The following is a 25559-nucleotide window of genomic DNA, read 5'->3' as shown; positions in this document are numbered from 1 at the left end:
TTTTTTTCCCCACCCAAGTAAGAGTGTTCTGCGACAAACCTTTCAACCCAACTCAACTTAAACGACTTGATTAATCCGATCAGCTTTCTTCGCGCCCGCCGAAGTTGGATTTTTGTGGGTGGAGTAGAAATTTGATGAATAATAACGATAAGGATGTTACTTCGGTTGTCTTCGCCTGTCCTGTGCCGATGATTACAAGGAGTTTCAGACAGACTAATGTCTTTTCCTCAACGAATCTACTTGAAAAGTTCTGCGCTTGCGAGCCGAGAATCAGTGGTCAAATTAGCGAATTCACTTACCGAAACTGAAGCGCACCAGTCCCAACAAAAATGGTCAAGGCTATTAGAGTTCATGAATTCGGTGGACCCGAGGTATCTCTTTTTTATCATGCGTTTTTCGAATGTAGAATTAGCGTACGTGTTGTGTTTGATGATTTGCTTGAACCGCTTACGATTTTATTAGTCAACTTGTTAATGTGATGATCATCATTGAAAGAATGTTTACTTGAAAGTACTGTAGGTATGAGTCATTCTTATGAATATGATCTCTTGTTGGAGACTTTGTTTTTTTAGGTTCAGGTTAGGGGCAACTAGTGTTTTGACTGCGATATTGCCATTTGTAAGAGCAATTGATTGCAATTCTTGTGATTGTATTTATGATGTTAGATATGTGTGATGCTAGGTTTTGAAGTGGGAAGATGTGGAGATAGGGGAGCCAGGGGAGGGCGAGATACGTGTTAGAAACAAAGCTATTGGGCTTAATTTTGTTGATGTCTACATTCGCAATGGAGTTTATAAAGTCCCCACGCCCTTCACTCCAGGTTCACTTTGGGATCTTGTAGTTCACTCTGCTTAGATCAATAATGGATTTCTCATTGCCATTACAGTGGTGACTGAATCATCATCATCATCCAAGTCTTTATCCCAAAAGTTTGGGGTCGACTACATGAGTCCATGAGAAATTCAAAGGGAACTCACTGCGTGTACTCGTTTTCTCCATTCATTTCTATTTAACTGTGGTGACTGAATGACTTGTTTAAATTTAAAATATTTGATGAATTTGCAGGTGTGGAGGCCGTTGGGGAGGTGACGGCTGTAGGCCCTGGATTGACTGGTAGGAAAGTTGGAGATCTCATAGCTTATGCAGGTGAAACAATGGGTTCATATTCTGAACAGCAGATCCTCCTTGCAAACCATGTTGTGCCTCTTCCTCCCAACATTGATCCTATCATTGCAGCATCAGTCATGCTTAAGGGTATGACGACTCAATATCTACTCCACCATTGCTTCAAGGTAGGTTCTTATTAATTCCTGATTTTGTTCCAGCATCGAGAGGAAACCTTTAGTAACTCCTACCGTTGAACTTGAATGATGTTTCCCTTCCCTTATTGGAGGTTGAAAGGGGGCACACAGTTCTTGTTCATGCGGCAGCAGGGGGAGTTGGGTCTTTGTTATGCCAATGGGCAAAGTCCCTTGGAGCCACTGTCATTGGAACTGTCTCAACCAAAGAGAAGGCAGGTCAAGCCAAGGATGACAGATGTCACCATGTTATAATGTATAAAGATGAGGACTTTGTTACCTGTGTCAATGAGATAACATCAGGAAATGGGGTTGACGTTGTTTATGATTCTGTGGGAAAAGACACCTTTCAGGTAACCGGGAATTACTTTATTGATTAGATATTTGCTGGATGGTAGCCAAATGGTCAGTGTGTTTATGTGTGTGCACGCATTTTGCATTCTTTACTTGGTTATTTTGCGTGGGGAACTGGATGCAGAGGAATAGTGGATGGTGTCGTTGCAAGGTACACCCTATGGGGACTATATGATGTGGTTTTGCTTTTTTAGTTCCCCCACCCCACCCCCTCTTTTTTTTTTTACCCTTATTTGCTTATGTCATGTTGTTATCGATCTTGAAATTGTAAAGGATGATCCTATCAACCTAAAGACCAATTATTCCAAATTTTGAATCCATTGAAGTTTTGCCCGAATTCTCCACCATCTCTTCCCTATCCTGCTTTCTTGGTGGTTTGGCTGGCGATATTCTTGTGAATTAAACTCTCTCACGAGTTTTAATGCAAGTTGGTCACTAGCTGCATGCTTAGAATCAACAACCAAATTTCGGGTTTTCCCACATTAGGGGATAACTCGATCAAGATTGACCAATTCAGCTGCTAGAAGAGTTTGCGTAGGGCTAATTTGCGCTATTTTCTGTTAAAATCTTTGGAAAATAACTCCTTATGGGATGTTCATCATTATCAGGGTTCCTTGGAATGCTTAAAGATACGTGGGTACATGGTGATCTTCGGGCAGTCATCGGGTGAACCAGATCCAGTTCCACCAACAGCACTTGGAGTAAAATCTCTGTTTTTGACAAGGCCTACGTTCAGGCGGTACAATTCGACTCGAGAAGATATGCTGGAAAATATTGGAGAGGTGTTTGCTAATGTGGCTTCGGGTGTCTTAAGGGTTCACGTAAACCACAGATACCCCTTGTCACAGGCTGCACAGGCACACAGAGATCTCGAGAGCCGAAAAACTTCTGGCTCAGTTGTGTTGATACCGTAAGTCGGAAGTCTTTAATCTCCACCTGTATTAATTTGGTGATTGAGCAGCTTCTACCTTATTTACATATATATGCTTGTTTGAACAAGGTGCATTGAGAGATGGCTATAAGCCACTTTATAAATTAGTTGGTTATTGAAATTGTATATATATATATATATTCAATATTCTGTGGTGCAAGAACTTCCCTTTTAAAATTTTGCATTATTCAGTTTTTTAGCTATTTAACCGGAAGAAAAAACCCAACAGAAAGTTCTCCAGAAAATTTCAACTGTTCAATTTCACATATTAGGCTCCTGTGACGATCAAAGTAAGTCTAGTACGCTTACATCTCCTTAGAGAACCTACGAGCTGTTAGTGTTGAGTCTTGTTAGTTAACTAGTTAATTAGTTAGAAGATTTTAAGTGTTCTTTTGGTGTCTTGGAGGTGGTATTTCCTAGTCAGCAAGTAAGAAGACTAGAGGAGGCTTCATGATTTTTTTTTTTTGAAACTTTTTTCTGGTTCATTCAACTGTACGTGATGTTTCAACTAATTATGCATGTCGAGAACAGACTGAACAGTAAGTATGGACTATGGACTGTGTACTCTTCTTGTATTCGGTAGAGATATATTACTATCAAAAAAAGGAGAATGAGTTATTATCCATGACACCTAACCAAAGCCAGGCTGTGATGAAGATGAGAGAGAAACCACTATGTCTATTAGTTTGGTCACATAACAACCATAAAAGTGAAAAACTGTAAACGTGCTTATAATGTGTTAAGACTTGTAAAAATTCGCACATCGGTTTTGTGTAAGTCAACGATGTGGTTTATAAGTGTAAGTTCAACCTCAAACACTTGAGACGCCTTTGAAGGATGCGGTCATTAGGTAATTAGGTTCATAACATGAACAATATTTCAAGTTGTTTGGCCCAAATCTATCTCATCTCCTCCTCATCCTGTACTATGAGATCATGAGTGGCCTTTGAGGTACACATTTCAGCAGATGTTTGACATCCGGTATGAAAACAAAAGTGGTAGTTATAAGGTGTGATAAGGAAGCAAACTACTCAACATGATGGGTTTTAGCTTCCCAAATGGCGTGTCTTTGTCTTCATTGATCTTGACTTGTTAAATCAGATTCTCCATGAAAACCAACTAACTATCCATTAGCTTCATAACCAAGCAAAGATACCTCCCTAACCGCAACCAAACCCCTTCACAGTCTCAATAATTATTCAAGCTTCTAATTGACTTCATATCTAAATAAAATGAAGTAGAAAACAAATTAAACATGTAAAGTAGATCATCTGAATTTTCAATCATTGTATTAAGATTAACTCATTTTATGAATTTTTACCAGTGTGAAACTGTTTTTACATGATTACAGTGCAAAATGTCTTTTACCATGTTAGAAGAAATGGGAAGGAGCGCGATGTTGTCTTTGTCAATATTTCTGTAATGATACATATCTCAAGTATCTCAGTTATTGCGTTGTACGCATATAATTTTATGTGCATCACGTGAAGTTGACGAATTCATTCGGATCTCGGACGTCCAACTCTGATGGAAGAATATTGGGATACGATATTTATCATTGGGGTTACTAAAGTCATTTCATAAGATTCTCCAGTGTTGCTGGCTGTCGCGGATGCATGTGATCGAAATCGTACGCTTAAAAATGTACAAACGAAGCCGACGTTACCGACGAAACACTCAGTTTTTTTGAAGAGACTAAAATACCCTTTTGAAACCAAAAGGGCGCCAATGAAAGGGAATAGTGGGAAATAGAAAACCATCTTGCTTGGAAGAGTTCAGTGGCATCGCGAAAGGTTTGTTTTAACGGTTTCTGGCACCGAGTGCTCTCTTCGTGAATCATTACTTTCATTGCCTCCACTACTCTCTCCTATAAAACCGCATGCGCTCCCTATTTCTCACACCTGCTTCTCTCTCTAAAACCCTTGCTTCTCTCCCTTTCTCACTCCAAACAGCAATTCAGGTGAGCGTCCTCTCATATCGATTTGATTCCTGTTATGAACTACTGACGGCATAATTTTGATGAATAACTGCTAATTCAATGCTAGAAGTTCTAGATCAATTATTTATTTTGATTGAAGAAACTTTTCCGATTGATTGCTATTTAGAGTTGTTTGAGTATATGACGAATTTTTGCTAGCTTGATTTCTCTGTAAATTCTGCATCATTTTGTGATAATGTTGATTTAGCTCATAAATTGAAGATTAACAGAATCATTCTGCGTTCTACGATTTGCTTTCAGCAAGAGATCGATCAATAAGAGATACAAAAAGACGGCTCTGCAGCCTCTGCTGTAGCTTACGCCGACCTTGTCACCAGCGCCATGAACTCAGTTCTAAATACTCTAGAGAACAGCCAAACTGAAGCCTACTCCAACTCCTCCACCTCCGTTACTGAAGACCGTCTTTATCACTCCAGCCTCGTGACACAGCACCAGGATATGATCAACCAATACGCTCTTTGCCAAAGTGAAGCCTACTCCACCGCATCCTCCTCCGTCACTGACGACCGTCTCTATCACTCCAGCCTCGTGACACAGCACCAGGATATGATCAACCAATACGCTCTTTGCCTCACTCGCCTCCGCAAGGCTGCCGAGATAGCTCGCATTCTCCGCCAAGAGAACGCCAGTCTCCGATCTATAAATATCGAGCTCAACAACCGCCTCAGCCTCCTGCTACAGTCCTCCGTCCAGAAACACTTCCTCTCCTCTGATTATGATCAGAACCCCGTGCCGTCTGAGCTTGTGAACGGATTTCGTAGTCTGTATATTGGCGGTGACCAAAATGAAGAGATGTCCGATGCGAGTCCGACCAGCGTTATAAGAGGCATGGACGTAGGGAGGGCAACGCTACCAAAGAGCGTGTCCGTCAGGTCCGATGGATACTTGAAGATGAACCAGGCAGGGGCCACAACCAAAACAAGGAGCGTGAATCGGCCACGAAATGTGAGTCCACTCGGCCGAACGGTAATGATCTAACGCGGTATTCTCAAATTTTTCTTTCTTTTTTAATTTTCTGATTGTGAAAATTACAATTTGATAGACTGGATAAAATTGAGGTAGACCTCTCAGGTAACTGTAGAATCGTTGCTTAATTTCTTGTTTACCTGGATCCGGGTCAAATCATAAGTTAAAACAGGTGGAGGATTAAAACCGTTAATAACATTCGATCGTACTTAATGAGCACTGTTTCGATTTATTTTTTTATGCAATTTGGTGATAGGGGATTAGTGAAGAAATAGGAGGAACACATTGACATAATTGCGATTCTTTCTCTGATTTTCTTATGTGATTTAGTATTTACTTATATCGGATAATTAATAAACACAGCAGAAAGTATACGTGGGTGGAGGGAAGAAAGAGGAGCCGGTGATGCTTGAGGTGTACAACCAAGGCATGTTCAAGACTGAACTGTGCAACAAATGGGAGGAGACTGGCACTTGCCCTTACGGAGATCACTGTCAATTTGCCCATGGCATGCATGAGCTCCGCCCAGTGATCCGCCACCCTCGCTACAAGACCGAGGTTTGCAGGATGGTCCTCGCAGGCGATGTCTGCCCCTATGGCCATCGATGCCACTTCCGCCATGCACTCACTGATGAGGAGAAGTCTTTCATGGCCCGCCTGAATCACAGGGCAATCAAGCTGGGCAGGTAATTACAATATGCAGGTTGAGGTATATAATATAGCTAGGAAGCCAGGGGTAACAGGAAATAAAAATGTTGCTGGGAGAGGGCTTTGGTGCCGGGAGGGTGGGGATTTGAAAGGAGGACCAAAGAGAGGCTTATTGTGCTTTAATTTGATGACTGTATCTTACCTTAGCTTTTTTTTTGTTTCTCTAGATATAGACATTGAGAGTTCAATACCCATACTGCTATACATGCTTGGTGATGAACTGATGATATAAACCCCAAGCAACACCAAAATAGAAGTTGTAATGGTGTCACGAGTCTGATTCTAGTAAAATAAATAACCCCATTTTGGAGTTTCTTTATAACGTTTCCTACTTTATTTTTTTAATGGCATTGTTTTCTACATTCACTTGCTATATTATCTGTTGCGTTCATGAAGGTATGAGCCCAGGGGAATGAGTTTCATTTATGGTCCGGAGTTATCCATTGGGTATTTAAAGCTGGCCCAAAAAAGTTCTTTTAGATCTTGCTTGATAGATGGCATTGCTTCCATAGTTCCATATGATGTTTGAATTCATGGCCCATGTTTCTGAATCCTGCCCGATATTTTCTCTCTTTATTGATTTTATGTAAGCTCAAAGATGACGAGGTACAGGATAAGAGGACATCATGTGCATTCTGCCGGATTAATTATGACTTTTTCTGATACATTGAATTGGATGGGGAGGGGATCGAACGCTACACGGCTACACCTAAGTCTAAGTGTGAGAATATATTACCAATTAAGTTGGATGTCATTCCCAGATTAATTATGCCTTGCCTAGGCGCGACGCAAATCAAAAGAAGTTTTATTTAGAGACGAAAATGAAAATATAGTCATGGTGGGTCAGTTCTAGCATTAAGTCCATACATCTAGTAATTTTAGTCTATTCAATGGAATGCGACCAGTCCAGTGGATCAGCGTGGCCTATTTATCAAGGTCATACAGAAGCCCATTAGCTGAACGATGCACCTTAAATCTTAATGGCCTTCCAGCCGTTGAAGCACGACAAGCAAACTTGAGCACTTTTGACCCATTTTCTTCATCGATTGCGATTCGAACCTACAAAGAACTTCTTACTCTGGATAAAAATGAAGCATTTGAATCTACCTGAATACCTGACCCAAAAATCCATGGTTGCTTGCTATCACAAAAATCCGACAAAAGCAGACAACTAATAATTTGGGAATGCACCTGTTTTTATTTCGACTGACCAATCAATACGAACGCAGGGTGCGTGCATGGACGGGCTCTTCTGGGCCCAAAACTCTTGTACTACATGCCCAAATTACTATTTCCATCAGGCCTCATCCAAAACCCTGCTTCTTAATTCTTGTGGTCTACGGTAAAGCCCAATAATGTCTCACACTTCATAGCTTGCCACCACTAGATCGGTCCAGGATGCCCTTTCCTCTGAATTTACTCAATTTAGAACCGGAGGCTTTCTGAGCTTGTAACCGGCTGTCGTCGTCTGTTTACTGCCGGTGACCTAAACGAGGAGATTTCGGATGAGCTTCCGACCAGCTTCCTCCCATGACGCCGACTTGAAGATGAACAAGGCAGAGCCAAAGCTCGAAGATTGAGTCGGTCGCGAAACGTGAGTCCACTCTGGGAAACGGTAATGATCTGACACGGTGTCCGCCATTCTTTTAATGTTTTCTGATTGTGAATATTTAGTTTGAAAATTGAGTGTACGTAGAGCTATTAGTGATTTGTGGGATGGAATTTTTGCTTAATTTCTTACCTCTATCCTGTTTGTTTTTTGCTTTAGATAAGATAATTCAGAGGTCGATACCCATATATGCAATATGCTTGGTGATTATATAAATTCAGCAACAATAAAATAAAAAACGGTGATAATGGACTCTGATTCTAGTAAAACTAAGCAGCCTCTTATTATAGTTCTTTTATAAGTTTTCTTTTGCTAATAAGAAACTGTAAGTTATCAATTCATATAACCAGTAATCTCTTTGACATATGCTTTAATATATTAGAGGTATCATTTTATAACGTTAGGTTCTTTTAGTTTCCAGCATTATATTAATTTATATCATATGATTCGTTAATTAAACATTTTACTAATTTCATGGTGATTTTCTTCAATTAACGGTGCTTGTTTCTGAATCCTGTTCGAGATGTTTCTTTCTCTGATAAGTCATAGAATTCCATTAAGATGATAAGAGTAGAGGATTAGAGGACATTATACAGCAATGTATAATATATCCATGTAAATTCAAGTCCAAGAAGTATTTTCCTCCCAGATGTAAAAATTTGTGTACAACCAAATTTATTTCTTCCGCAACCTTTTGGCGAAGGTCAAGTGTAGTTTCTATTGATTACCAGGCAAAACCCAAAAAGTAGGAATAGGCCTTTCTGAAAGTTGCTACAATCCAATGTTAAAAGCCTGAGAGTCCTTCCTGTAGTTCTGATGGAAGTGAAGTTAATAGACCAGTCTTGGTTGACACTATCTTTGTGGCCCTTATTAAAATCTTTCTTTGCACTCAAATTAAAATTTGGAGTCTGAACTTTGAACATCCTTAGTTTACTAGAGCAGAGTTGATGCACATTAATAATGTGTTTGGATTGAGGGATTTGGGGGGAAGGGAAGAGAAGGGAAAGGGAGTTTCCTTCTAATTCCTTTGTTTGAATAGTTTAGAAAAAAATTAAGGAGAGGGATTTGAAGAGGATTGGGATAAAGATTTCATTAAAGGGAGGGATTTGGAGAGAATTAGGGGGAAGATTTCCTTTTCTTCCCTTCTCTTCCCTTCCCCCAAATCCCTCAATCCAAACACACTATAAAGCAAATCTTTTGAATGGCTTGCCCTTGTGATCTAGTGTTCGCCTACTCATAATGAACTTTTTTTACGTTGCCTACTCATCAAGACTTGTATTAGTTGTTACAATGTCTATGTCCTATCCTCATCCAAAAATTCTTACCAATACAAAACAAACTTTCTAAGTAAAATTTGGCGATTCAAAAGAAAAATAGGTTCCCAAGAATCCAGCAACCACAATACTTGTCAGGGGCTACACTAGCGTAAAAATAACACAGTCACTTATTAAACAACACTGTGAAACCACCCCAATATAGCACCACTTAATCAGCCCACCTGCTTCTAATCCTAGCCCTCAAGCCATGCTTCATCTCATGAAGAATGCTAGCTTTTGGAATCACAGGGTGGGTTTCCACCACTTCAACAAAGTAGTTATAAATTATGGTTGCTGCAGCAGTCTTCAATACAGTCATAGCCACATCCTTCCCTGGACAAATCCTTGGTCCTGCGCCAAAAGAGAAAAACTTGCGAGTTGTCTCATATTTAATTGTACCTTTCTCATTGATCCATCTCTCTGGCTTGAATTCATGGCAATCTTCTCCCCATAAGGAAGTCATCCTTCCCATTGCATATGCTGACAACAAAACTTTTGTTTCTGGAGTGACATGATGGCCGCTTGGAAGAATATCTGCTTTAACTGGATTCCTTCGGTTAAAGGGGGCTGTTGGATGCAGCCTTAGTGTTTCACACAAAGCCGCATGGAGATAAACTAAGTTAGTCAACTCTTCCTTGCTGAATATTGTTTTCAAGCTCTTAGCTCCTTTCAGTGAAAAATTGTTGTGAAGCTCTTCTCTGATTTTAGCTTCCACGGTTGGATTCTTGGAAAGTCGCCAAAAGAACCAAGCCAGAGTTGCACTAGATGTGTCGTAGGCTGCAAACGCGAAACCTAAAGTACTGAATGTTATAAATTCCTCACTCTGTGAGCCAGCAACCTCATGATCTGTGAGGAAACACCATAGTGCATCAAAGCCTTCTTCATCTGCTTTGTGTTCTGATTGTTTGCTCAAGTCTTCTCGCTTCATTGATATATATTTTGATGCAATTTGATTTGTGATTTTCTGAGCATTGCTTAATTTCTTCTCTTTCCCTATCCCTAGCCGCCGCTGCAACCTCCATGCATATCCTGGCAAGAGATGACGAGAAAATATTGCTTCACATGCATCATCTATAGCCTTCAAAAATAGATTCTCTGGGAATCCGATGGAACAGCTCTTAGGGTTATATCCAGTAGACATCATCCAAGCAATATCGTACACAAACCTTTTGAACATATCTTGGAAGTTCACCACTTGGCCTTGCTTTGATACATGATCAAGAACAGGAATTAAGCCTTCAGTTACGCCAGCAGCGATGATCTTTGGCAGGAATTGATGAAAATCTTTATGGTTGACATAAGAATGGACATACCTTCTATAATGACTCCATTCTTCAAAATCCCTATTGAAGATGCTATTTCCTAGAAAGTCAAAAAACTCTCTGTTTTCGGGGCCTTTGCAATAATTCCAGAAATTTGTGCTGCTTATGTGGTGCACATTGGTGGGATCACAAGTGAATAACATATCCATGTTACAGTATGAGACACCTTTGAGTAAGAATGTACCTTTGCTTCTCTCTAGAATCTCAGTAACTCGGTCTGGGAACCGGTGGAGGTTGAACAACAATGTAGGTATCATCCCGAAGAGTGGCCAATTCCATGGAAGGCCGTTATTTGGGTTTCTAAGCCAGCATTTAAAGAAGAAGAAAATGAAGGAAACGAAGGCCAGGACCAGGATGGATCCAAGGTAACCAAATATCACCATGTTGCGATTGTAATAGTTCTTGTCAGGTTAAGACAATGCTGTATAGAAGGACTATTTATGCATTTTTTGACTTGGAAGCATGCATATAGAGGTTGAGCTGGTACTTATGCTAATTAGTTTTCTTCCGGATGAGGCATGGGATTCAATAAATATGTCTAGAAGAAATTATAGAAGACATGGGTCGGGCATCCTAGCTTAATTATCTGATACTGAGAATCCTTGAAGGGTCATGGGCGATGTATTATTTATATGATTCATTCTAGTGCAATTTATGTTTTATGTCATAAACTCAAAATGGGTTGCACCTTCGTCCCCATTTTCTTCATTGAACTCCTCCACTCCAACCTGTAATGACTGGCAGCGAGTGGTCAATTAATAGTGCAGTTGGGTGCATTACTGGACCTGGATCATTTAGGTGAGTAAGGACTACTCCACTTCAGGCCCATATCTAACACAGCAGGCCTCATCAAAACCCAACTTCAGGGCCCGCAATAAGCCCAATAAAGGTGGTCGGTTTCAGGTAAATGGGGGGGACAAGGAAGAAGCGGGCAAAGCATGAAGGGGCCCACAAGGACGAAGCAGGCAAAGCACGCTAGCCAAACAACATTTTACCATTTTCTTTTGAGACTGTCACAATATAATATATAAAAGCTCACGTAGAAGGATAAAAAGTCGTGTTTTTTTTATTTTTTTTCACGCATATTCACGTGGTGGTTGCTACTTTCACATCTACTCCCATCAACCACTGTAAAAAAAAATTAAAAGAAAAAAAAAAAAAGTGGACGTCGCAATTCGCACGCATACGGGATCCAATGCAGTAGAAGCGTGCGTGTGCTCTCCGTTGATGCTTTGTAGAAGGCCGTGTATGGGCTTCTGCATGAGCCGCGCTTGTTGTTTGATCATGTACCGTTACGAGGCTCCTGTGCCGCTTTTTGTCAACTTTTGACTAGACAGCAAAAGACACAACTTGGCTTCCTCCTCGTTTAGATATCTGTCTAGTAAACTCGGTTTTTCATGCAAAGTCCGCTCAAGAGTATCTCTACGGACAATTTTATGCTTCCTTCACGAATTTATTTCAAAAAAATATTTCGTCTCCCTCACGAGATCACTTTAACTCATACTTTGTGGAGGTGAGGGAAAGTGAGTATCAAAATCGTCATCTAATACTTCTACGGACATTTTTACACTCATTATCTTTAGATGCAAAAATGCATCCAAAAATCCAATGGACGGCAAGGATGGATTATTGGATTAAATTCATTGCCGAATATCCATATTAATCGAGCCCCTCCTCATGTTTGAATATAATTCAAACTCAAACCAAGGCTGATCGAGCTAAAATTGGAACTATTCGATAAAAGTTGGATTGGATTGCAATTAAGGATTGAGACAACCCAACAGTTGATAGTGGAGATAGACAGCACAGTGGATCCACTTAAGGAAAATTGGAAAAACTTTGGTACAACTGAGAAAAGTCACAATAGGGAATCTCATGCCGCTGACTTTTGGGATTAAAAAGCTTTACATCTTTTGCTTTTCCTTTTTATTGTGATTATGTGATGGACAAATCTATGGTAAAGCAATTCTACATCGATCAGTCTCATTTTTTGATTTTGATTTTGCTTTTGCTTTTGTTTACGCATTTGGCTTTATCTTCTTCTTCTTCCATCAATCAAACATAAAAAAGCGTAAATTTTTCCATGCGTTACAACTTGCATTGGTCAAAAATGGTCGAGCTCATTTTACTTAGGTATGGCTCGAAACTCATTCACATCTTTGACTAATAAGGCTCAACACCTACACTTTATATACAGGTCCGCTATGATCTTCTTGGACTATTCACAAACGGGCTCACAGCCTGCCTAAGGTATGAAAGTTATACGCTCAACTTTTACTGTTCATATCTGTGCATGACTAGATGTCTTGTCCACATCATTCTATGTTCAGGCAACTTGTTGTCCAACCTGCAGCCTCTTCATCTCGCTCTCATCATTTGCCTTAGCTACAATTGTCAATCAACGTCAGGGTTCGACCAATTACAAACCTTTCTTCGGCATCAAGCATGCAAGGTTTGCTACTCCATGCAACCTTGGAACTCACGCCCATCCTATCACAAGGGACGAGTTGTAATTGGTGACATATTTTTTTGTTACCAATCTTATCAGCCAATCTTTCAGACACACGCCATTCTCAAATCATATCATCCTTGAGATCTGACATCACATGGCCTGACATCATCTTCATTACCTATATAAACTTTTCTTTCTCCTAGGAGAAGGGAGAGGTAGATCCGAACATATGCAAATACTGTGCTCTCTCCAACCTAATAACTCTCTTCTACTTTTTCTTTGTCTAAACACTCTATTTGTTGCGCCTCCATCCACCACTGTCGCAGTCACATACTCACACTTGCATCCATTGCAACTCTCTTTTTGTGGCTTCCACCTTTACTAACTTGACCGTCAAAGTCTCTTTGGCCAGCACCCCATATGCACCAAGGACTTTTCGATTGTCTTCTGACTACGTGTCTTACAGATTGTTGGTGACAGGCCTTGACTTTTCAACGATTGTAGTTTGAGCACCTACACAACTTTTCTCCTTTTCTTCATTTTTTTTTTGTGTGTGTGAATATATATATACACACACACGCTGATGTCTTGAACACCCTTTTGACCGGAAGAGTGGATCATATCTTCATTTATTTTGAACTTGTACAAGATCTTGAAATTTTTTTAGAAGGAAAATTAACATTAACTTTTTGCATTTTGTGTTCTTGCGAAGAACGGTAGTGATTCATTGCTCAATCATATCGATAATTAGAAGCACTAAAACAGGTGGGTGGGAGTTGTTTCATTGTTTGATCATTTCCCATTTCCCTTGATTGGCCCAAGGAAATGAACGAATGCTCCCAAGATTTTCCATTCACAACGTCCAAGGCAACGACTGGCCAACTCAACTAACAATAATAGGGTGTAAAACTCAAAAGTTGTTCATTACTACCACTTTTGTCTCTCGAGCTCAGTGAGATGATGACCTGATTATTGATTTATCACTCAATTATATTTTAAAAATATAATCCAAACCCACTTTTTCTCTCTTCTGGTAGAAAGAATTTAATAGTATATGAAAACCCCAACGAGAAGGAGAAACTCCTCGGTCATCGAGTTAGTGGAGTTATTTGCATTCCTCACAAACATGCCCTTATTAACCCCACCTGCTGTGGAACTGGCCTCAATATTTCAACGTCACTTTATCGAATCAAATAAAAAAAAATGCACCAAAAATTTACACACTTGGGACTAAAAAGACTATGATCTCGCCTTTATATACGAGCCACTATGGCCTCTCTTCATGCCCACACTCACACTCCTCCTGACTCCTCAGAGTCTTTACTTTGTTAGGACTGATCGATACTTGAGCTATATATTCGCACGTTGGTCTCAGTTTGGTGAATATTCCTGATGGAGGGCGGTGGGTTTTTCAACTCCGGCGGTGGATACGGAGTGAGAGACTGGTGGCAGCTGTGGTTGGGCGGCGAATGATGAATTAGTCCAAAACAACAAAACAAGGCCCTGCAATTGCGCTCTCCTGGATTCTAGCCCCGGCCCATGAGACGTGTGGAGTGCAGAATTGGGAGAGCGGGATTATTGCAGGGCGGGGAATTGAGGGTTGCGGTCCGATCTATGGCTTACTTTAGGTGTCTTTATTGCTTATTTGACCTTGTGTCTTTACGTACGTTTGTTACTGGCTTTGCCCTTTTCTTACTTATGATCATTAGGGTTTGGATTAATGTTGTAAAACATGGGATGGGATGTAAGAGACGCATACGAGGTAGCTACTTTGTTGAGGAAGTTTGGGGGGGTTTTGAGGTACAGATTTTTCTTTCTTTGTCCTTCTTTTTTATGGGTTGGGTAGTTGGGTTGGCATGTTTGTAATGCTACTGGGCATGCATCACTTACACTCATGATGTAGTTTTGCTTATTAGCTTTAAATTGAAGATAAATGACTTTAGTCTCTCTCTAATCTCTATAAACCGTTGTGTTTCTTTTTCTGTTGATTCTAATTTATATCTGAATTGGGGAAACCTTGGGTGCCAGAATATTCTTTGATTTGGTTTGTTTATTGGTGAAATGAAAGTGGTATTTCATGCAGGCTTTAGCCTTTACAGTAAGTGCTGCTGGGAAAAGAAACCGAATGGCTCGGAATCTCGTCCTTTTCAACTTCACATGTGTAATGTTTTCTGTATAACTGTATATTCGTATCAAAGGCATATATATATATATACACACACACTTACTTTTGGTGACTGTATTATGTCAGAAGAGTATAAGCTCTCGGTGGTTCGATGGGATCAGTCCGTTTATGCTTTTCAGTTCGTATTATTGTCAAAACCAGAACATTCGAGTATCACTTAAAAAATAGGCCTGGTTCCATTCTAGAATGGGCCCGATACCTGATGTCAAGGGCCCGGAAAATGATTGGCTTGGTCCATGGTTGGAAACCCTCTCCGTATTCGTGCTCTGGGTTATATAAAGCCTATCCATACCAATTTGGGCTGACGTCCGAGTTGGCCCAAAATATTTCCAAGTTGGGTTTGGACTAATATATTTGGTCTCCGAAGAGATATATATATATAGTGACTAGTGTACTAAAATTAGACTGTCCAGTATGTGAAGGGCACAATCCATATCCCCAAACACGACTAGCCATTCATTCAAGAGAGACACAATTTGGTCATTTGTAAATGTTGTTTCTGGTTGGTTCATTCATTTTAGCCTAATATCTCTACGTATGGAGAAGTAGGAGAAGGAGGTGATTGGTCACTGGTTTGATAGAAGAGAGGTTTGGCGAAACCCAATCGACTTGGTATTATTCACTATGGGTCCAAAACTCGTATGATTTTATCTTTTAAAACTTAAGTATTTAAAGTTGGGTTTCATCTTATAAATCACATCACTTCGCTTTCACCAAACAATGTGAGACTCCTTTGCATAGTAAACACCACCGACAACATGAAAAATATTGTATTTTCATGCCCATTCTGTATTTATTGATGGTGCAAATCCTGGTAGGGGTAAGTTAGATTAACACAATCAATAGAATTGGTTGTGAAGAGTCAAAACTATTTGTGAAAACAAGAAGCAAGATTATTACCACTATAAAAGCCCCCCCTCTATCACCTATGATTACACAAATCAACCATGATTGAAAATGAGAGCATGAGAAGCATTTATTTCTATGTATTTCTCCTCTCGTGGTCCCCGCGCCCAAACAAAGAATAATGGAAAACCATTTGCTTAAATCAAAATCATAGTACTAGTAGAGTAGTATAGTACTGACAGTTGCACGGCCAAAAATCCAGCCCATGAAAATGATCAACTGTCAAGCTATTTGATATTGATCCATCTATGATCTATCACGTTACCTTTTGTCTTACATGTGTGAATAATAACAACCCAGCAAACTCACACAAATTTGTCTTTTGGATATGTCATATATATCCCAACTTATACTATTAGACCCGCACGTATATAGATTTTCCACTGATGATAGAGTAAATTAAGTCAAAACACAACGTATGGCCTCAAAATTATATTGTTTTTAGTGAGAGTATTGATATTGTCTGTTTTTAGTTTTTGTAACTAACTTGACTTGGTAACCCATTGAAATCCAAAATTTTGGACTTCTCTAAATTCCGAGACAGAAAAATTACATTAACCTTGTTAACATTCCAAGACTTGACCAATGTAAAATTTTCACTATCTCAACATGGACAATAATAACTACCATATTCATTAGAGAGGTGCCTCACATTGAGACTCGGAGTGGGGAACTTCCGCCGGTTCTGGAGCCAGCGGGTTCTGAATGACCTCCCTCTCATGGTTAAAAAAGTGGTTAACCATCTCGAATAAATCCATCTCGTCCATCCGAAAAACGTGTCTCAACTATAGACAATTCCCTTCTTCCTCCTAACCCGAATTAAGTTATTGTCATTCGATCAATTAAGTTGGAATGTCGGATAACCGACAAATTATATGATCATAGAATGTTCCCTCTTCATTTCTGCCATAATTTTTCCATCCTAAGCATTTTTTTTTTATCATAAAGGAAAGGACATTACTTTACTTTTCTTTTATTTCAACTTTTTTTTGTTTTATAATAGAGTTCCTAAATTCCTAATCATAAGGTTATTATACAATACTAGAGAACCCATCTCATCCTTATTTCTAAAACAAACAGATGGCAAAGAAACTTTACATCTGGTAAAAAAACAATAAGACCCCGGAAAAATTAAAACATGAAAAACAAAGCCGCGGTCAACACTGCCACCCTCCTAAATTTAAAAAGTAAAAAAGCAGCAGGTAAATTCAATTTCATAATTGCCCCCACCGTCTGTTAAGTCACCGTCCCGTTATAATCTATCCGGCGTCGTAGTTTCATTGAATGGCTACGATTCATCCTCATCAAAACATGGCACGTCACCTTATAGGAAACCACGCTACAAGGTCTTCACCGACGCGTCTCCGCGTGACCGTCACGCGCTCGTCTGAAACAAGCGGAGACCGACAAAGAGGGCAATTGAAATTGAGATGATCAAGCCATCCATCGAAGCAGTCCTTGTGGAAGACATGTCGGCAAGAGAGCTCACGCACCTGGTCTCCATCTCTAAGCATCGATAAGCACACCACGCACTTATTACCACAATCACGATTACAGCAATACCTGTATGAAAAGAGCCGGTTCAAGTTGAGCTGCTCCGCGAGCACGATCAGACCGGCCAGGCCTGAGCCTAAGAGGCCGTCCTCGACGTGAGCCGGACCGAATCGGTAGATACCGGTGGATTGGAGGAGGCCGAAGAGGAAAGAGCGGAGAGAGTTAAAGCAGTTGGCGATGAGTGCGACGAGTAGGAGAGGGATCGAATCGGAGGAGACGTCGTTGAGCTGACCCTGTAACCCCATGTTCACACACTTTTTGCCTTGTATTAGAGGGAATCTGAAGCAATAAGAGAAGATTACACGTAAATATAATGAGGGATCGTGAGAGAGAGAGAGATGAAAGGCAAAGGAAAGGCGAGTGATGTTTGCGAGTACGCGGGCGGTGGTGATGTCGGGTTTGAGGGGCTTTGTCTCATCAACACGCCATGTGTGGTGGGACCCTCATCAATTTTACTCTTCTTTTTTTTTTTGTCATTTTTCAATATGAACGTAAACTACTATTTGTTCATTTTTTAGGAGGTAAACATTCGAAAAACAATCCATCGGACTTCACCTCAATAGTCAATTTACCGGCCAAAGGCAATTCCTGCAAACAACATGAGCAGGTTAAGTCGTACGTCAAAACCTAATGCGAAAATAACGTCAAATTATTTCATAATGGGTGTTAGAACCAACAACAAAAGTCACGTGCGGAATTAATGTCAAAGCACATCAAAGTAGATATTAGAACCTGTGATATCCCGCGCACATACGCTAAGAGATGTGACCACCCACGCACATACATTGAGATATGCAATCAATTACCTTAAACCATCTTAACCAACGATTTTTTTGGTATTAACCTAAAACACCTTTGTTATTATATGCTTCTATTTTACATTGGTTTAATATCATTTTTAGTATTTTACTTTTATCTTCGACTCATCATTCTTCTTCATCTGGTAACACCATGGAAAAGAAAAAAGAAAAAAAAAAAAGAGGACATTTTTCTGGAAGATCCCATTCAAGAAATAGAGTGGTGATGGTGGATTTATTTTTATGAATTTTTGACTAAGCAATACGATTTCTAATTTTAGTCGTTCGAGCTTAACTTAAATACGCTAACACTTTTATAACCTATGATATTTGGATGGAGACAAACCAAACATCTGAAAATCTAAGTGAAATCAGAAGATACACGATTTATATTAGTGGCAGTGGACATCTCAAATTTGGTAATCAGGTATCAGATATTTTAGGTAGCAAATGGTCTCTCATTTGTTCATGTGTTTGGTAATCAGTACCTAAACTTTCTGGTTCAGTCATATGTGATTATAAATTCACTTGCATCATGTACGTTCAACTCAATCGTTAGAATAAATGAATTATTAACTGTTGAGATCTTTACCATTTTCGATTATAGTTTCGTTACGAAATTGGGGGACGCGGCATCATATTCATAGGTGGTGAGATTTTTTTTAAAAATCTAAAATGATTAGACAGGTATAAGTTACATAATAAACAAATCGACAACTGCAAATTGCGTGTATAAAAATATAAATGACTGGTAACTAGTCCGCATAGGGCGGTGGTTGATTAGGCTAATGAATTAAGACAGGGACCAACCTCTGATTTTCTCAGAGATTTTTTCCGCGATCTTCAATGACTAATGTTCAAATTGAAGATTTAACTAATCCACGACTGATCATAAAATAACAAAGGTTGATTAGAGAGGAGACATACAGAGCCTCATGATGCAATCTACACCGTCCAACAAGATCCGCGTATCCACCGACCACTCTCTCAGCGTCAAGTCAAATTATCATTGGATGAAGCCACACAAGTTGTGCATAGTCAAACAATTAAAACAGTTATGTTTCATTTGCATCTCACTACCCTTTGGATAATTATTGAAAGTTTTGCGTCAAATAATTTTTTTTTTAATTGAGAATATCGTATAAATTTGACATTTGGACAATTGATATGAGCTTAAACTCGGATCGTCATGCAACACATAAGTTTCTTACCTAACGATATGATAACTTGAACCAGAGCCCAACGCATAGGCACAAATATATTACTACCATTAAAAATCGAACTCAGAAACTTTCGAGAGGCGGAGTGAAAGTGTAGGAAAAGAGAAGGGACACCAAAGTTTCAAAAAAATATTTTAATTTAATTGACGCCTAAGATGGAAAGGTCTAATAAAAGAATATGTCTTCAAGCAAACGTTAATGAAAGAAATTCTAATTATATGTCACCATCTCATTCTATATTGCTTTTCAAGGCACCAATAATACAAAATATATAAATAATCAAAATAGAAGCTCTTAGAAGTAAGAAGACTCCAGAGAGAATTTGATTGATTATAAAGGAGATAATGACATTGACAACGACAATGAGATGGATAAGGCCCAACAATTTATGTACTCAGCTTTCTTTGTAGATTATATTATTAAACACAATGACTACTAATTCTATTGTGACGTATTTACTATTTTAATTTGGTGAAGTTTCTTAAATAAATTACCATTTGAATAATAGGATTTAGAAGTCTAGATGTTTCTTAAACAATTAGGCATGAAAGAAGACTAGGAAGACGTGCCCAATTCGTTGTGCTTGGTAGGCCGGAAAAGGAAAGGAAAGGAAAATATTAAAAAGACCCGAATTTTGTAACGGCTGGACTAATGAAGATCAGCAAGTTTTTAATTTGCAGAACAAAGTAAAACATAAAGTATGGTTAATTGTCTTGCTACCATTGGTTAACAGTGATAGTATTAAAATCTCTTTGACCAGTATATTAGTTGGCTCTTTAGTCTGAACTTATGTTGAGTCCTCCTCATGCTAACACCAAGTAAAAAATAGTGGCAAAAACATTGTCATCTAGCAACAACTAATGACAAATCATTGGAACCAAAATAAACAAACTAAATTATGGAAGCTATAATGTTTTTACTTACCAATAAAAATAATTTCAAGCTAGAAATACCAAACTTGGTAGATAAAAGCTAAACAATATCCGAACACAAATCTCCCGCAATGGGTGGGATCGGCGACATGCAAGATGTATGCAAACCTTACACCACATAAAATGTGAAGAGAATGTTTTCCGAAATTAAACCCGTGACCTCTAGGTTCCACATCTAGCACACTAGCACTAGGCAAAACTTGGTAGTTACAAAAGATAATTGACCATCCGTAGACCGAATCTGTTGATATAGGCCACACAATTGTTTGTTTCACAAATGGGTAAATCCGACCAAATTGCATGTAACTTTCACTAAAATAAATGCCAGTTCAATAATGCAAGCAGGGAAATTTTGCAAGAATATTGCTTTCCTTAGCTCTAATCATTGTAATGTACATAGAAAAGTCTCTTGGCATCAAACAGTTTTATATTTCAAGTTGGCTAAAGACAATAGGAGAACATGCACTAGTTGCTAGGTAAGAACAGAAGGTCCACTCGGTATACAATATGAAATATCAACGAAGAACAAGAGTTACAGATGGCACAACTTACCCTTGATGTAATACCGATAAAGCCTAGCAAACATGTAGCACGGATGAAACACTGCTTCTCTACACAAGGGCTAGCATTATGATATCTTACAACTTCAAACCAAAACATGCACAGAACTTCTCAGGAGGCAAATTTGCCATTCAATAATTCCTGAAAGATTAAAAACAAAGAAGTTAATTCGTAACACATACAAAATCTCTGTTGTTATTCAGTCCCTTCTAAATTACCTGCTTGGTGGCATCAATTGACAGACGCTGTCTTTCCTTCTTCTCTCGTTTACACTCTCCACACCAGCCAGAAAATTCCTTCTGATATTTCTTCAGTTCTCGAAAGACTGAACTGAAAAAATATTGTGGAACCAACTTAAGAACAAAATTAGAAAGCAATATTTGAAAGTCCCAACCCATCCAGTGAACTAGAAAGTTGCTTCATAAAGTTCCTCTTCTCCTATGCCAACAACATGCTAAATTCTGACTAAGAACATCTTGCTCAGCTGTAACAAAGTTGCATTTTTTTGCAAAGGGAAAGTGATCAAGTATCATCAAGTATCAGACTGACAGCGATCAAACTACAATAAGATCATATGGATCCTTACCCCAGATTCTAACATGTTTGCAAGGGTAATGAAGTAGTACCTTCTGCACCACAAAAGTAAGTTGACCCGACATCCAGAAGTTGTTGCTCTAGCACCATGTCTGTGGCGACCATGATGAAGAACTGCATGGCCCGGAACGTGAAAATAGTCTAAGACTTCCTATGAATGTAAACGAAAGAACCATATTCACAATCTAAAGAATTCAAGGCTTAAAAATCGAGCATGCGCTAAAAAATAGAAAATTGACAAACCTCTGATTGGGAATCTGTATTCACATGTTTATCACATCGAACACCTCGAAAGAACAATTCTCCACCAGAAAATTGCTTCCCCAAGCAAACATTCAAGGTAACTTCTGAATCATCCACATGGAAGCCTGCAAATAAAAAGCCATGAGATATTGAGGAACTTCTTAATGAGGCTCGCTACTAAGCAGGCAGAGCAAGCAAGCTACCTTCCCGTTATTAAAGCCGGACAGAGAAGGAAAAAGAAATCTACCAAGTGAATAAAATTGAAATACTTGTGAAGGGTGATAGGAAAATAAATAGTTACATCCATTACGTATATTAATAAATAATCAAAATGACCCAAAACACAGCCATTAATGCAAAACAGAGAATACTGATCTGAACCGGAGAAAATAGAATGTGCAGATGACAGCTAAGAAGATAGGCATTCTCAACATCCAGACAAACAACAAATCCTCAAACTAAGTGTGGAAATTGGGACCATATGGCCGCATCCACACCCAGCCAGAAAATACTAGGCCCAGGCTTGAAGAGTAAGTACGACCTCTGCAAAATAATGAAAAGAAAGTCGCTTTGCTTTTAAAATAATTGCACCGCACCAATGTATATTTTAAAATAATCACGCAAGAGGAACCATCTGTACATCCATAATCACCTCTAGTTTATACTGCAAATAAACGTCCGAACAGAAGAAGCAAACACAGTATAAGAGTGCCAGGTTTCTCTTCAAAACTTTTGTCAGCTTCGGCCCACCTTGGTTCGCATATTTTGGAGGATAATAAAAAGTTGCCCATACATAAAAAGATTGGGAAAACAAAAAAGGTCCAGAAGCTAAGGCAATATAAAAAGGAAGGTTTAGGTAAGCACCCACCCAACTCGACGTCCCTATCAATTCCATATTCAACAACAAAACCGTGATGTGAATCAAGTGTAGATCCACCAACTTCAGGAAAGAAAACTACAATAGTTCAAAGAACCAAGACAAGTTAATTCAATAATCCAGATTATTTATAATATGTTTTAATGTAAGGTCATAATGCTGCATGAGTATAGATAAGTTACTCTTTGATATAGGACTTATGAAATCATTCATCAACTTCTCAAGCATCGTTTCCAGGCCAAAATCATCTAGAACTGCACCATATTTGTTCATCGTGTTTGGTCGCATGATTCTGAAATTTGTCTCATGGACCCATCTTTCAAAGTTTTCTACCTAAGTGATCAGCATAAGGAAGATCATATCAAAAACAATGCACAAATAGAATTTTTCCCTTGACATCAAATAACAATAAAAACAAGCAGATACCTCATCTAATAACAACTCACAGAAACGTGGCTGAAACATTTCAAATGTATAAACTCCTGGAGAGGGCTCAGCCATTATGCTTCTAAAACTATCCTTCGTATTTCCATCAATAGCTTTGAGAAATGAAGGGACGAAGAAGTTTCTTGCATGCATAGTATATATCTCCTTATAGAGAGGCTGCAACAAGGAAGAAGCAGCCATAAAGGAAAACATACGCAAGATCAGAAAAAATATGGATCATATGCTCCCATTTTTCTAATAGAAATATTTTGATACTTTCTCGCCTCTCAGAACTATATACTCAATCTTACAACACTAATCCTATGTACGAAATTTCCTAGCCAACTTCACTATAAAATGTACCTGATAGTTTGATATGATCTTCTGCCTGTATTCTCTGTGCCGCTGGACCTGTTAGTTACAATTACAACGATAAATTTTGAAACATAACCCGAGCAAAGACAGTAGAAAAGAAAAGAGTAAGATAGGCAAAGTAATGGGCAACCAATATGTGATGCAGATAAAGAACCAATAAAAACGAATTTTCTGGAGATATCAACCAGAAATATTCTAGCTGATATTTACGGAAGATCTAATAGATATTTTGGATACATTAGCAACCTTCAGGTGGCATCAATAGCTATTTTTTGCTTAATATCTGAAGACATTTTAAACCCAGATGATATATCAAACATAACAAATAACTCAAATATCCATCTAGTAGCACTTATTCTCTGGAGGAAGAAAACCATCAAAAGGTTTGACAAATTTACACGAACAATAAGCATTGCCAGTCATACTAGTTCCCGGCCTCCACAATTGCAATGAGAACCCCTGTAGCAGGTGCTCGACATAATCTTTTTTCTGTTTAAACATCAAGGCCACAATCATTGAGGCCATAATTTTCTTTTACTTCTCTAGAGAACAAGGCCACTAAGGTGGAGGTTTTAAGGCCTCAAACCTAATTCATTCAACCAGTTGACTAAGATGAAACGGAGCATAGAAACCCTGTTTGACTAGATGAAAATGCACCTGAAAATAGAGACATTAAAAACGTAAATCCAATCATCTTACGTTGCTAATTGTTTTATTTGCTGTTCTAAGAAAGAGAAGCTCCCATTGTATTTGAGCTTGTCACAGCATATAACCGAAATAATATCAAGAAGAAAGACAATCGCGCCAAAATTTTCATGCCACACATACAAAAATACAGATGCCCGGTATCATTGTACTCGAAAATCATAGGACAGAAACCTACCCGAGTTCTTTCCCCATCCGGAAAATAGCGGAGAAGAATGTCACGCATGAACTGGATTTTTGTGTCGCGAGGTAAAGGGAGCATGGTGGGGGGTAGGTAGCGCTCAAGCGAGCTGAACAGCAGGGGACTGAAGTCCAACCGCAGGTCATCGTAGCTCTCCGGCTTGTGACCGAAGTTAGGGTTCAACCTCAACCTGTTCTCCGATACCTGCGCCTGAGATGGTGAGGAAGCCACGGAGTTCCCATTGGTCGGACCGCTCGCTTGGGTTCCCTTCCTCTGTTCCAGTGACATAGTCGGACCTTGTGTTTTTATGTTTCAGGTTAGTTCGCCTATAGTTACGGCATTTTCATCATTGGAATTATCGATTAGGGTTTTTATGAGTGTGGGAGAAGAAAGGGAAGGTGTTCTCTATGCAGAATTAGGGTTTGAAATGTTTGATCCTTTGATGTTTGGTTTTGTTCTTCGATTGAATCAGGTAAATGGGACTCGTTCGTGGACTGTGGTGGGTCCGTCGATGACGTGGCCCTCAGCAAGTCGGACGGTATGATTTAAAAATTGAAAATTATAAAGAGTGTGTTTGGATTTTCAATAGAAGGAGGACCTTAGAGCATCCACAATGGGATGATTTTGAAGTACTTGATATGATACTTTCTTGATAAGTTAAGTGCTAGATGTTCACAATGGATATAATGGAGTGTATTTTAAGTACTTGAAATGTTACTTTTTTGATAAGTATAGCGCTACATGCACACAATGGGTGAAAAATGACGCTTGAAAATTTAGTTGTGGAAAAATGATACTTGAGAGTTGGAGTATGTATATAGTTGATGAATAGTGAAGAGAGAGATGATAAAAAGGAAGAAAGAGGTGATGAAAAGGAAGAGAGAGATGATAAAAAGGAAGAAAGAGAAGATGAAAAGGAAGAGAGAGATATGAAAAGGAAGAAAGAGATGATAAAAAGGAAGAGAGAGAAAATAGAGAAAGTGAGTATGGAGTGTTGGAATGTATGAAGTGTTGATGAATAGTGTATATTGTGAGATTTAATCATCCA

The 25559-nt window shown here is 39.0% G+C and overlaps 5 protein-coding genes across 9 annotated transcripts; 2 read left to right on the top strand and 3 right to left on the bottom strand.

Moving 5' to 3' along the window:
- On the top strand, positions 1-2698 carry LOC120001547 (quinone oxidoreductase-like). Its single transcript, XM_038849929.1, has 5 exons — positions 1-371; positions 682-820; positions 1066-1292; positions 1394-1651; positions 2261-2698. The coding sequence occupies exons 1-5, from the start codon at positions 330-332 to the stop codon at positions 2564-2566; spliced, it is 972 nt and encodes a 323-aa protein (XP_038705857.1). The 5' UTR covers positions 1-329; the 3' UTR covers positions 2567-2698.
- Positions 2699-4426: 1728 nt separating this feature from the next.
- Positions 4427-6571, top strand: LOC120002939 (zinc finger CCCH domain-containing protein 15-like). Of its 2 annotated transcripts, none has more exons than XM_038851797.1 (3): positions 4427-4543; positions 4823-5548; positions 5915-6571. In XM_038851797.1, the coding sequence occupies exons 2-3, from the start codon at positions 4904-4906 to the stop codon at positions 6236-6238; spliced, it is 969 nt and encodes a 322-aa protein (XP_038707725.1). In that variant the 5' UTR covers positions 4427-4543; positions 4823-4903; the 3' UTR covers positions 6239-6571. The 2 variants fall into 2 exon arrangements, with proteins under 2 accessions (XP_038707725.1, XP_038707724.1); XM_038851796.1 differs by having other exon boundaries at positions 5912-6571.
- A 2758-nt stretch (positions 6572-9329) lies between these two features.
- Positions 9330-11225, bottom strand: LOC120001497 (alkane hydroxylase MAH1-like). Its single transcript, XM_038849858.1, has one exon. It carries the CDS (start codon positions 10884-10886, stop codon positions 9351-9353), a length of 1536 nt encoding a protein of 511 aa, XP_038705786.1. The 5' UTR covers positions 10887-11225; the 3' UTR covers positions 9330-9350.
- Positions 11226-16989: 5764 nt separating this feature from the next.
- On the bottom strand, positions 16990-17976 carry LOC120002741 (E3 ubiquitin-protein ligase RHA2A). Its single transcript, XM_038851530.1, has one exon. It carries the CDS (start codon positions 17843-17845, stop codon positions 17366-17368), a length of 480 nt encoding a protein of 159 aa, XP_038707458.1. The 5' UTR covers positions 17846-17976; the 3' UTR covers positions 16990-17365.
- A 2855-nt stretch (positions 17977-20831) lies between these two features.
- On the bottom strand, positions 20832-24961 carry LOC120002740 (2-oxoglutarate and iron-dependent oxygenase domain-containing protein CP2-like). Of its 4 annotated transcripts, none has more exons than XR_005469182.1 (9): positions 24509-24960; positions 23614-23661; positions 23251-23427; positions 23007-23157; positions 22816-22902; positions 21948-22072; positions 21737-21818; positions 21329-21440; positions 20832-21251 (listed from the first exon to the last, which is right to left on the bottom strand). XR_005469182.1 is itself a non-coding variant. In XM_038851527.1 (9 exons), exons 1-9 carry the CDS (start codon positions 24797-24799, stop codon positions 21222-21224), a joined length of 1140 nt encoding a protein of 379 aa, XP_038707455.1. In that variant the 5' UTR covers positions 24800-24958; the 3' UTR covers positions 20900-21221. The 4 variants fall into 4 exon arrangements, 3 of the variants coding, with proteins under 3 accessions (XP_038707455.1, XP_038707456.1, XP_038707457.1); XM_038851527.1 differs by having other exon boundaries at positions 20900-21251; positions 21737-21855; positions 24509-24958; XM_038851528.1 differs by lacking the exons at positions 20832-21251; positions 21329-21440 and adding an exon at positions 21550-21594 and having other exon boundaries at positions 21697-21855.
- Positions 24962-25559: the final 598 nt, after the last annotated feature.

The sequence above is a fragment of the Tripterygium wilfordii genome, chromosome 7 (genome assembly GCF_013401445.1).
Source record: "Tripterygium wilfordii isolate XIE 37 chromosome 7, ASM1340144v1, whole genome shotgun sequence".
Classification (NCBI taxonomy): Eukaryota; Viridiplantae; Streptophyta; class Magnoliopsida; order Celastrales; family Celastraceae; genus Tripterygium; species Tripterygium wilfordii.
This window is presented reverse-complemented; position numbering and strand designations above follow the sequence as displayed.

Excerpts from the sequence above, each read along its gene's own strand:
- LOC120001547 (XM_038849929.1), top strand. The coding sequence starts at position 330 with ATGGTCAAGGCTATTAGAGTTCATGAATTCGGTGGACCCGAG. Across the intron at positions 821-1,065 it reads CCCCACGCCCTTCACTCCAG|GTGTGGAGGCCGTTGGGGAG; the intron begins GTTCACTTTGGG and ends ATGAATTTGCAG. Across the intron at positions 1,652-2,260 it reads TGGGAAAAGACACCTTTCAG|GGTTCCTTGGAATGCTTAAA; the intron begins GTAACCGGGAAT and ends CATCATTATCAG.
- LOC120002939 (XM_038851796.1), top strand. The coding sequence starts at position 4,904 with ATGAACTCAGTTCTAAATACTCTAGAGAACAGCCAAACTGAAGCCTAC. Across the intron at positions 5,549-5,911 it reads TGAGTCCACTCGGCCGAACG|CAGAAAGTATACGTGGGTGG; the intron begins GTAATGATCTAA and ends TAATAAACACAG.
- LOC120001497 (XM_038849858.1), bottom strand. The coding sequence starts at position 10,886 with ATGGTGATATTTGGTTACCTTGGATCCATCCTGGTCCTGGCCTTCGTT.
- LOC120002741 (XM_038851530.1), bottom strand. The coding sequence starts at position 17,845 with ATGGGGTTACAGGGTCAGCTCAACGACGTCTCCTCCGATTCGATCCCT.
- LOC120002740 (XM_038851527.1), bottom strand. The coding sequence starts at position 24,799 with ATGTCACTGGAACAGAGGAAGGGAACCCAAGCGAGCGGTCCGACCAAT. Across the intron at positions 23,428-23,613 it reads AGATCATATCAAACTATCAG|CCTCTCTATAAGGAGATATA; the intron begins GTACATTTTATA and ends TCCTTGTTGCAG. Across the intron at positions 21,441-21,736 it reads TTACTTTTGTGGTGCAGAAG|TTCAGTCTTTCGAGAACTGA; the intron begins GTACTACTTCAT and ends ATATTTTTTCAG.